General features: G+C 46.6%; 1 protein-coding gene across 1 annotated transcript in view; it reads right to left on the bottom strand.

Moving 5' to 3' along the window:
• The window catches only part of bicc2 (bicaudal C homolog 2), a gene marked incomplete at both ends in the record, with an annotated part of 23,246 nt that overhangs the window by 3,337 nt on the left and 7,409 nt on the right, over positions 1-12,500 (bottom strand). Inside the window, 14 exons of the mRNA XM_083787503.1 lie at positions 1,143-1,227; positions 1,438-1,610; positions 1,727-2,166; positions 2,345-2,543; positions 2,825-2,956; positions 3,813-4,073; positions 5,521-5,742; positions 6,794-6,847; positions 7,227-7,385; positions 7,995-8,074; positions 8,362-8,431; positions 8,647-8,693; positions 11,847-12,419; positions 12,469-12,500. The exon at positions 12,469-12,500 is cut by the window's right edge and continues 160 nt beyond it. Of these exons, the coding sequence (XP_083643629.1) occupies positions 1,143-1,227; positions 1,438-1,610; positions 1,727-2,166; positions 2,345-2,543; positions 2,825-2,956; positions 3,813-4,073; positions 5,521-5,742; positions 6,794-6,847; positions 7,227-7,385; positions 7,995-8,074; positions 8,362-8,431; positions 8,647-8,693; positions 11,847-12,419; positions 12,469-12,500 (2,527 nt within the window). The remainder of the gene's footprint in view (positions 1-1,142; positions 1,228-1,437; positions 1,611-1,726; positions 2,167-2,344; positions 2,544-2,824; positions 2,957-3,812; positions 4,074-5,520; positions 5,743-6,793; positions 6,848-7,226; positions 7,386-7,994; positions 8,075-8,361; positions 8,432-8,646; positions 8,694-11,846; positions 12,420-12,468) is intronic.

Below are 12,500 nucleotides of genomic sequence, written 5' to 3'. Positions count from 1 at the left end.
ACAGCAATCGGAAATCACTGTAAACTGTAAACGTCGGGTTCAATTTGCGCTGCTGTGTCCGCCGTGCCTCTATGTGCCCAAAAGAACAGATCTACAAGCTGTCAACAGCCATGACGCAGCGCGTTGATAGCTTGTATGTCTGTTTTTTTTGGGTATAGGCACGTCTCGCTACGTGTTGGAAGCTGCTGTGACAAGTATGACAACGCAGCACAGCACCATCTGAAGTTTACTAAATGTACCGAGGTCTGAGGTGATGTCTGCAAGGTAAGTAAGTAAGCCTTGCAGAGCCATCAGGCCAATAGCGTGTACAAATGGAACCAAATGGGCCTGGTTCTATCCTACTATAAATGTGCCATGTCTCTGCGTGAGTGCGTGCGTGCATGCTGGAGAACTTGAGAGCCATTTGACCCACCGACTTCACATTCGACACACGCGTTCCACACCCCCACAGGGAGTGCAGTGCCATGTATCGAGACGGTCGGACCCACGGTTCTCCAGAACCACCACAAAAGGCTCTGGTCACAGGCTCTAGCCGCTCTACCAGTGGGCCTAATGAGGCCAACTCCTTTCACCTGGGCCAGGCTCTGCCATTGGTCCTAATGAGGCCAACTCCTTTCACCTGTGCAATTTCCAGCCTCTGCCTCAGCCAATTGAGGCTCAACCAATCAGGCTCTGCCAGTGGGCCAAATGCATTGCCAAGTACACTTTTCAGTTTGCAGTCCTCACACACACACACACAGGCACACAGATCTCCATGTGGCACACCGGCTGACAGTTAAAACGGGTGCTATCTGCTATGACAACGTATATCATTAGGTTTCCAAGTTGCATCGTTCCCAAGTAGGCCGGTGGCCGACTGTGACGGGCACGTACAGGTCTACTTTAACCAAATAGGACTGTAACTCTGAGTGTGTACAAATGGAACCAAATGAACCCTTACAGGTCCATTTGGTTCCACATAGCAGCTGTGACTGTGTGATAAAACCGCTTCCAGGAACGGTTCCACATGTGATGGAACCCATTCCTGGTTCCTCAATGTTGGACACGGTCCATCCGGTTCATCCGGTTGTGGTTCCTCCGATTCCTCTGGTTCCGGTTCCCTCCGGTTCTCGGTTCCCAACCCTAGTTTACAACAGACTCACCTCAGTCTGAGGAACCAGCGTCGTTTCTCTCCTCAAGCTGTTCCGTCTGTCGGCCCTCCCTCCCTCCATGTCCGCTAGTAACACTCTGACACACACACACACACGCGTCACACACATAATTAATGTCCGGAAGAAATATTGTGTCTACTGTACTTGAAAAAAATGCCAACTTTTTATGTTTTAGTTTGTAAATGAATGATGATCTTTGTGAGAAAGATATGCGTTGTGACTTTGTAGATCTGTTATTGTGTGTGCGTGTGTGCGTGTGTGTGCGTGCGTGCGCCGTGCATGCTACCTGTACGACAGAGGCTGTCCTGTGGAGTGTCTTCTCGCCTGACTGAAAGACCGAGGGGCGTCAGGACCCTGGAGACTCCCCCTCCGGCCCAGAAGCCCCGCCCTCACCTCACATGACATCAGCATGGGACTCTCGTCATCCGATTGGCCAGACTGGTCATCATTCTCCAGGATCTGTTGAGAGGAGACATTTGATTGGCTCTGGTGAAAGGAGACTATTCATAGAACCTTCTTCAGTGTTATATTTACATAGATTAACATAAATTATAATAAATGAATTATCATAGAACCTTCTCCAGTGTTCGGCTGTCAGTCATCTTTAGCCCCGCATCAGTGGGAGGAGTCAGATACTTTAGCCCCGCCTCGGTGGGAGGAGTCAGATACTTTAGCCCCGCCTCGGTGGGAGGAGTCAGATACTTTAGCCCCGCCTCGGTGGGAGGAGTCAGATACTTTAGCCCCGCCTCGGTGGGAGGAGTCAGATACTTTAGCCCCGCCTCGGTGGGAGGAGTCAGATACTTTAGCCCCGCCTCGGTGGGAGGAGTCAGATACTTTAGCCCTGCCTCGGTGGGAGGAGTCAGATACTTTAGCCCCGCCTCGGTGGGAGGAGTCAGATACTTTAGCCCCACCTCAGTGGGAGGAGTCAGACCTGGTGGAGGGGAGGGGCGGGGTTTGAGCTGACTGTGAGAACCAATCAGCATCTCGGGAGTGGAGGCAGTGGGCGGGACAGGACCTGATTGACAGGAACAACATAACCTTCTTAGTGATTATTCTATTGATTACTTTTCCGATTAATCAAATGATCAATAATCAATAATGAATCGATTCAGATAATCGTGTTTTTTTTTCTTATTATATTGACAGACAATGCTGACAAAATCTATTATTATTATAATTATTATTAAAGTTACCCTGGTCAGACAGTGTCTTCAGCAACATGCTCAGCCAGTACTGAGCCAGGCCACTGGGGGGCGCCACACTGTTGTCGGCGACGGGGGCCATCTTGGTCGTCATTGAAACGTCGTTAGAATCCGTCTTCAGTCCCAGGAGCGAACACCTGGCCTCATAGACGCTGTGAATGTTCCTCTCTAGTCCTTTAATCACTACTGACTACGCGCACGCACGCGCGCCCACACACACACACACACACACACACACACACATTGGAGCCATGTGTGACGATGGGAGGGCGGAGCAATTTACACTCTGGGGCAGTGTGTGTGTGTGTGTGTGTGTGTGTGTGTGGCGTGCGTGCGTGCGTGCGTGCGTGCGTGCGTGCGTGCGTGCGTGCGTGCGTGCGTGCGTGCGTGCGTGCGTGCGTGCGTGCGTGTGTGTGTGTGCGTGCGTGCGTGTGTATGTGTGTGTGCGTGCGTGTGTGTGTGTGCGTGTACCTTGGTGGTCTGCTTGGCTTTAGGTTTCACGCTGATGAACACGCCCAGTTTGTGCATCATGTGACTCAGTGTCATGGCGTCCGTATGTCTGTCCTCACGCATGTCGAACATCAGACACACTGGAAGACACTCCTGATGAGCACACGCACGCACGCACGCACGCACGCACGCACGCACGCACACACACACACACACACACACACACACACACACACACACACACACACACACACACACACACACACACACACACACACACACACACACATATATTGATACAAGAACAATAGCTTCTATTGCAGCATGCTAACTTTCCAGGGATAGAAAGCCTGCGTGTACTCAGCCCTCCTCTGATACAGAGTGAGTAGACAGGTTTCTGAACTGTCCACAGCCTTCCTCTGATACAGAGTGAGTAGACAGGTTTCTGAACTGTCCACAGCCCTCCTCTGATACAGAGTGAGTAGACAGCTTTCTGAACTGTCCACAGTCTTCCTCTGATACAGAGTGAGTAGACAGGTTTCTGAACTGTCCACAGCCCTCCTCTGATACAGAGTGAGTAGACAGCTTTCTGAACTGTCCACAGCCTTCCTCTGAGACACAGAGCGAGTAGACAGCTTTCTGAACTGTCCACAGCCCTCCTCTGAGACACAGAGCGAGTAGACAGCTTTCTGAACTGTCCACAGCCCTCCTCTGAGACACAGAGCGAGTAGACAGCTTTCTGAACTGTCCACAGCCCTCCTCTGAGACACAGAGCGAGTAGACAGCTTTCTGAACTGTGCACAGCCCTCCTCTGAGACACAAAGGGTGCGTTCGGAAATAGCGCACTGCGCAATGCAAACTAATAGGCGAGTGCGCTCCGGTGCGGTATTTCCGAACGTGCCCAGAGTGAGTAGACACTTTCTGAACTGACCACAGACAGGAGATGCACGTTTTCATATAGTAAGCGTGACCTTCTGTCGCTATTAATATTAATAATAATAATAATTACCATCAGCTGCTGTCTGGCGGCACACACCCCCTCCAGCGGTCCCTGGATGAGCAGTGTGGGGGGGGTGAGGGGGGCGGTCAGGTCGGGGATGATGATCTGAGTTCCAGTCTGGTGCATCACGCCCAGGAAGTGGGCTCCGTTCCCAGCCAATAGGAACACATGTTGCTGGGAGGTCACGTCCAATTGGCTGCTCACTATGACCCCCGCTTGACCCCCGACCTCTGAACCCAGCAGTAGGTCCACTAGGATGCACACTGCTTTCTGATGATTCAAGGTTCAAGGTTCAAGTTTATTTAGTGTCCCCGAAGGGCAAATTGGGTTGCAGCATAGACAGTACATTAAACAATGAATGAAACAGTACAGACAACAAACAGTTCACATAGCGGATACCAGAGTAAAAGGTGCACACAACCATTAAAGTGCAGGCGTTTAAAGTGCTATGCGATAGGTCATAAAAGTGCGTGTGCATAGACATAGGCACAAGATAATACAGTAAAAAGTAAAAAGTAAAAGTGCTCATCATAAGGTTATATCCTCGATCTACGCACAGCAGCATTCAGTGTGTGAATAGAGACCGGGACAAAGGAATGTTTGTGCCTGTTTTTTGTGGCACAGGGGGCTCGCAAGCGAAGGCCGGATGGGAGAAGGATGTACTCTCCGTATAGTGGGTGAGCAGCATCAGATCGGATACACAGGGCTTTGTTAAGTACCTGTTTCTTAAAGATCTGGTCTAGGCCGTTCATTTGTGAGCCAATGATTTTTGAGGCCACTTTTACAATTCTCCCTAGGGAATTTTTGTCTCTGATGCAGAGATTACCATACCAACAGATAATGGAGAAAGAAATGACGGACTCGATGTAGGCACTGTAAAACAGTTTCATCAGAGTCTTGTCGACATTGAACTTAGCCAATTTCCTTAGGCAGTACAGGCGTTGTTGACCTTTTTTTTGCATCACATCAGTATTTAGGTCGAATTTCAGTTTGTCATCAATAATTGTGCCTAGATACTTGTAGCTGGGCACAATATCTACAGTCTGTCCGTTGACAACACTCTTCTGGGGGGATTGTGGGGAACGTCTAAAATCTATGCATAGCTCTTTTGTTTTTGAAACATTAAGCTGCAAGAAGGCGTTGTCACACCAGGATAGAAAGTCATCTACCACTTGCCCGTGACAGTTCTCATCATTGTCAAGCAGGCTGACGATGACCGAGTCGTCAGCGTATTTAATGATGAATCTATTTTGGAAATGGCTAACACAATCGTTGGTATAAAGAATGTAAAGAAAGGCAGATAAAACACAACCCTGGGGCGAGCCAGTAGAAGATGTGGAGGAGAGGAGAGGAGAGGAGAGGAGGGGAGGGGAGGGGAGGGGAGAGGAGAGGAGAGGAGAGGAGAGGAGAGGAGAGGAGAGGAGAGGAGAGGAGAGGAGAGGAGAGGAGAGGAGAGGAGAGGAGAGGAGAGGAGAGGAGAGGAGAGGAGAGGAGAGGAGAGGAGAGGAGAGGAGAGGAGAGGAGAGGAGAGGAGAGGAGAGGAGAGGAGAGGAGAGGAGAAGCCCCAGAGCCGGAACAGGTGTCTCTCAAGAACCTCTCTCAAGGACCACTGGTGGTCTAGGCTAGGCTAATTTAAATAAAATATATTAAAGTTTTAATATACGATTATGGAAGAAGATATAAAGGTTTCTGTACAAGAACGAAACCTAACGCTAACCTTCACAGCGCCGGCATAGCCCTGCAGGCCGCGGACGGTACAGCAGCCTCCGTACAGAGGGTGTGGCGCCCCCGCTGGCTGGGCAGGGGACTGCGCTCTGAAGCTCACGGTGACGCCCAGCGCTGCCGCCACCTGCTGGACGACTGGAGAGGCTGCGTCTGGCAGGGCCTGGGGCGCCAGGGTCACCGGGAGGTCAAAGGTCAACGCCAGCGGCTGCAGCTCCTGCAACAGGTGAGGAAAAGTACCGGTATACTTAAAGTACTCAATATGTACTAATGCATCTATACAACAGGTGAGAAAAGTACCGGTATAATTAAAGTACTCAATATGTACTCATTTGCTGCTTCCTTCATTGAATACTTTATTAACAGCTTGCAAAATGTACGGTGGTACAATTTCAACTTTATTAACAGTAATGCTCAAATGAAAAACACAAAAAGCCCTGCAGAACTTGTTTCCATTGTGGTCCTACTGTGTGTGTATTCAATTCATCAAGACATACACAGAGACATACGATACTATACAATACTATACTATATCAAGTCTATCAACATTAATACTAGGAGCGGTACAAGTACATTTAGGTAAACGTCTTCGGCGAGCCAGAAGACTCGTCTAGCTTCACTTATATACTGGAGCTGCTCTGTTATGGAGGGTGTTTGAATGTTTACTGCTATAGAAGTTAGGCTTGGGGCATTCATCTGCTGCTATAGAAGTTAGGCTTAGGGCATTTGGGGCAGCGGTGGCCGAACGGTTTGCGGAGCGGTCTTGATATCGGAAGGTCGCTAGTTCGTATCCCCGGACCGGCATGTTAAAATTACCACCGCTGAAGTGCCCTTGGACAAGGCATTGAACCCCTACCATGAAATGTTCTATGAGCAGGGCCTGGCTGTAAACAAGTTCTTGAGCTTAGTCCAGTTACCCTGGGTAAACATAGTACCTTTCCTTTCATTCATTTGCTGCTATATGGGAATTCCGCATTTTGGTGGCTTAATATTAGAATTAATTAATCTCTGAAGTCTAACTCATGTTGCTATGATTAGGTGATGTAATGGCGATGTAAAACAAACGGTGTCAAAACAAACATTGCATTCTCTTGTTAATGGCATTTAATGTTTGTGTTGGGGACAAGATGACGTACATTTTTCCTTCATTGTCAATGGCGTTTTTAAAACAAACATTGAACTAAAAACAAACATTAAACCTGTATATAGGAAATATTACAAATATTATAATGAATTATTCTCCATGATTATATAAATATTCATCTCACCCGGATCTTCCTTCTGGCTGCTTCCACGCCTTCCACTGGCCCTGCTATGGAAACCTGATATACATAGAAATATACTATTAATATACTTATTATTACAGTACTTCTACTGGCCCTGCTATGACCTGATATACATAGAAATATACTATATATAACTGGTTGGAATAACGTGTTCCTTCCACGCGCTACGTCCAATCAGGGAAACTCCCCCCTGTCAGGTGTAAAGGAGCAACTTGGACACTCAGGCATGAAGGAAGCATGAGTTCAAGTCCGTTGCTCTCCCCATGTCCCCCATATATGGGGACCAGGTTGGTGGAGGGTGTGTAGAGCCCAGGATCACATTAGATGATTGACACAGGGGTGAAAAATGGGTTACAAAAATTGTGGGATAAAAATTAGGGGAAAAAAAGAAATATAATACAAGGTTAAAGGTGACCTGGTTGCTCCGCCCCTTCTCTTGGTGTCTGTTAGAATCAGGGAAGTGGACGTGACAGGAAGTGACCTCCATCACCCTCTTGATGTTCCCGCCTCCTTTACCGATCACATGACTGTGTTCCGTGTGCGGTACGTCCACCTTTAATGTCACCTTGTTGACCTAATAGACACACATGGAGAAATACACACATTTAAACACACGCCTAATAGACACACATGGAGAAATACACACATTTAAACACACGCCTAATAGACACACATGGAGAAATACACACATATAAACACACACCTTGTAATACCTAATAGACCATCTTGCTACAGGTAGCTCGCCCACTCATAACATTGTGTCTATGGGGCATGTACTTTTTAAATAACCATAACCGATTTTCAAATGGTTTGGTTTGTTATAAGCGTCAGATGATACTGCATAGGCCTGCTTATCATAGCCTGAATCATAGCCACGTTAATACCATTTTGTAATTAACAAACCCGTTTGTAAATCCATCACGATTACAGCAAGTTAAGAGTATTTCTGTTTGAGCAGGTCAAAGTTCATTGTAGCAAGATGGCCTATCCTTTAGATATGTCTGTGAAGAAACTAACCACTAACTAACTAACTAACTTCGCAAGTTCAGCCCAGCGGCTCGCTCGCCTAAGCTCGCTCGGTGATCACATGACATAGGCATGACCATGATCAAACACACACACACACACACACACACACACACACACACACACACACACACACACACACACACACACACGTTACCTTGGTTTCTAGAACTTGTAGAATTTTCTTTTTAGCTTCCAGAACATCTCGTCTCTTTCCTTCCACCTTCACATGAGGATCTGATGAGAAAATACTGATATTCACTAGACTGTGAGGGAGCTGATGCAAAATTCAACTCTGTTATTCACATAACATGACTGACTGACTGACGGACGGACGGACGGACGGACGGACGGACGGACGGACGGACGGACAGACAGACAGACAGACAGGCTGACTAAATATGTATTTGTGGGAATATAATATAAACTAAATCCACAGGAAGAAGGGAAACAATAAGAGGCAGTGTGGAACACAGAGTTTAACATCTTTCTGCGACAACACTGTGAAATAGAGAGTTTGGAACCTTTCTTTGACTTGGCTCCAATCTTCAACTTGGACGGCCATTTAATCTGAGTGTGAGTCTCACTCATTACCTGAGAGAGAGAGAGAGAGAGAGAGAGAGAGAGAGAGAAAGAGAAAGCAGTTTAATTTGCATTTACAAGGATGAGTAACAATAGAACAGATTGTATTGTAATTGTATTGTATTCCCCTGTGGACTGGGGACTGTGTGTGTGTGTGTGTGTGTGTGTGTGTGTGTGTGTGTGTGTGTGTGTGTGTGTGTGTGTGTGTGTGTGTGTGTGTGTCTTACTCTGGTAAAGAATTCCTCTCCTGTCAACACATCTCCGTCTTTTGGAGCTGAAATACACACACACAGTCACACACACACACGCACACACACACACACGCACACGCACGCACACAATTTACAATTCAGGCATTTAGCAGACACTCTTAATTGAGCAACTTACAGTAAGCAAGAACAACACAAGGTAATCAATACATCAAATACATAGAAATAGTCATCAAGAATACAGTAAGTAAACCAAGAACCTATCATCAGTCTAACAGTAGATTATCTGTGCAGTGAAGCTATGAGTATACATTATAGAGTGCTATATGCTACGGCTACATCAAATTACAAATACTAACTTATACATCAAAAAATAGGAATAAAAATTTCCAAAAATGCTCTGATGAAGGCTGCATAGCCGAAACGCGTCAGCGTTCCTTTTTGGTGTGTGCCAATAAAGAAATGGAAATGTGAGTACCTTGTCCCCTGCTTGTTTACGTTTTGGATGTGCTACCTTTTTGGAATTTCTAATTCCTATTTTTTGATGTATACTTGATTTGGGTTTGGCACTCCACTGAAAGCCATTGCTGATGCGCAACCTCCTTTTCTCATTTACTAACTTATACATCTCATAAAATTCAAAAATAAATTAAATTACATACGTTTAGCCTTTTCCTACACCTGTAAGGTCATGGAGGCTGGGGCAAGTGCATTCTATGATCCTATAGTTTACTGAGACACTACACTGTCTCTCTGCATTCTGTGATCCTATAGTTTACTGAGACAATACACTGTCTCTCTGCATTCTGTGATCCTATAGTTTACTGAGACAATACACTGTCTCTCTGCATTCTGTGATCCTATAGTTTACTGAGACAATACACTGTCTCTCTGCATTATGTGATCATATAGTTTACTGAGACACTACACTGTCTCTCTGCATTATGTGATCATATAGTTTACTGAGACACTACACTGTCTCTCTGCATTATGTGATCCTATAGTTTACTGAGACACTACACTGTCTCTCTGCATTATGTGATCCTATAGTTTACTGAGACACTACACTGTCTCTCTGCATTATGTGATCATATAGTTTACTGAGACATACACTGTCTCTCTGCATTATGTGATCATATAGTTTACTGAGACACTACACTGTCTCTCTGCATTCTATGATCCTATAGTTTATTGAGACACTACACTGTCTCTGCATTCTATGATCCTATAGTTTATTGAGACACTACACTGTCTCTGCATTCTATGATCCTACTTTACTGACACACTACACTGTTTCTCTGTATTCTATGTGTGTTACCTTGTGTACTGTAAGCCGCTGTAAGTTACTACATTTTCTATGAATTGAATACTCAGGACCTCAATGGAAACAAGCCATAGTGCTGTATTTAGTTTAGCATTGTATTTGTAGTAGCTGTCACTCTTCTGTGGGTACAGTATGTGGTGTGACTGTGTGTGTGTGTGTGTGTGTGTGTGTGTGTGTGTGTGTGTGTGTGTGACGTATGTGTGGTGTGTGTGTGTGTGTGTGTGTGCGTGCGTGCATGCGTGCGTGCGTGCGTGCGTGCGTGCGTGCGTGCGTGCGTGCGTGCGTGCGTGCATGCGTGCATGTGTGTGTGTATGTATAATGTATGTATAATGTATGTATGTGTGAGGAGTGTGATATGTTGCGTGCTTGTGTTTGTTTTTGCAAACTGCTCATAAAGTATTCAATCAATCAATCAATCAATTCAGGATAGATCATCTGATAAATGACTACATTGTTGATTTATGCAAAGTAACAATATTTAACAGTTACATGTAGACAGACAGAAGGGTGGATGCCAGGAATGTAAATATATTTTTAAAAGCTGTTAGTGTTTCCATGGTGATATTTATGGGGTCCGAGGTCTTTCTTTGGGGGGGGGGGGGGGGGGGGGGTATCACTACGGGTTACGCTGGCTGGGAGTGAAGAATGAGAGGAGAATTGTGAGGGGCGGAGAGAGAGAGAGAGAGAGAGAGAGAGAGAGAGAGAGAGAGAGAGAGAGAGGGGGGGGGGGGATGGTATTTCACTGACGCAAAGAAACACGTCCTTTTTACTGGAAACCCCATAGCAATGACACTAAACTAAAGTAACACCCTATGACTTAAATGCTAAGTGCTGCTAAGTATACACACAAACACACACACACACACACACACACACACACACACGCACACACACACACACACACACACACACACACACACACACACACACACACACACACACACACGCACACACGCACACACGCACACACATGCACACACAGTTAACTTTTACTGTAGGCTACTGTGTCCTCTACCCCGAGCAATCCCACCCTATAGCATAATGAGCAGGTGGTTTTAGGGTTAAGGCCAGTTTTAGGTGATCAGGTGAACAACGAAAACTATAACATGACGTCACTGAGTGGGTGGTAAGCGCCTCACCGCTCACCCAGACACATCTCTCTGTTTTTACTAAAACTACAACATGACGTCACTGAGCTGCAGTGATAAGAGACTCACCACTCACCCAGACACATCTCTCTGTATTTACTAAAACTACAACATGACGTCACTGAGCTGCAGTGATAAGAGACTCACCACTCACCCAGACACATCTCTCTGTTTTTACTAAAACTACAACATGACGTCACTGAGCTGCAGTGATAAGAGACTCACCACTCACCCAGACACATCTCTCTGTTTTTACTAAAACTACAACATGACGTCATTGAGCCGCGGTAGTAAGCGCCTCACCACTCACCCAGACACATCTCTCTGTTTTTACTAAAACTACAACATGACGTCACTGAGTTGCGGAGATAAGAGACTCACCGCTCACCCAGACACATCTCTCTGTTTTTACTAAAACTACAACATGATGTCACTGAGCCGCGGCTTAAAAACCTCTATATTGTGATAGCTACCCTCTCCTGATTGGCTGCCTACCTGACAATGTATTTTTCTTTTATTAAAGAGCTGGAGAGACAGGGAGAGCCCCTGTTACTGAACAAACACTCTATAGCAATGATTACTATCACAATATAGTGATATAGTTAATGCCTTTTAACTAAATACTTTTTGTTTTAACCAAAAAATATCACTTACAGTCTTACACTACCTTTAGGATAAAGGGTTTAGGATGGTATTTAAAATAAAGAGTTCTTTAGTGGTTAGGGTCAGGGTCAAAGGTCACTCACCGTACAACATGAACTCCAGCTTCTTCCTGTCGATGCGGAAGCGCTCCTCCACCCACTGCGGGTCAGGATCTGACCCTTGACCTTTGGCCTCCTCCTCTTCCTCCTCCTCCTCCTCCTCTGGGTTGGGAACGTTCTCATGCCCCTGGTTCTGCTCTGAGGGAACCGAATGCTGCTGGTTCTCCTCTGAGGGAACCAAATGCTGCTGGTTCTCCTCTGAGGGAACTGAATGCTGCTGGTTCTCCTCTGAGGGAACCAAATGCTGCTGGTTCTCCTCTGAGGGAACCGAATGCTCCTGGTTCTCCTCTGAGGGAACCGAATGCTGCTGGTTCTGCTCTGAGGGAACCGAATGCTGCTGGTTCTGCTCTGAGGGAACCGAATGCTCCTGGTTGTGCCCTAGGAGGAGGAGAACTGTCTGCTTCTCCTCTGGAAGAAGGACAGTCTGGCTCTGGTTCTCATCCGAAATCATCTGGCTCTGGTTGTCCCCTGGAAGCGTCAGGGAGCTGTGGTTGTCCTCTGGGAGCGTCAGGGAGCTGTGGTTGTCCTCTGGGAGCGTCAGGGAGCTGTGGTTGTCCTCTGGGAGCGTCAGGGAGCTGTGGTTGTCCCTCTGGGAGCGTCAGGGAGCTGTGGTTCTCCTCTGGGAGCGTCAGGGAGCTG

The sequence above is a fragment of the Protomyctophum parallelum genome (assembly GCF_964188405.1).
Source record: "Protomyctophum parallelum genome assembly, chromosome: 17".
NCBI lineage: Eukaryota > Metazoa > Chordata > Actinopteri > Myctophiformes > Myctophidae > Protomyctophum > Protomyctophum parallelum.
Note: the sequence above shows the minus strand (reverse complement) of the source record. Positions and strands in the feature narration are given on the sequence as shown.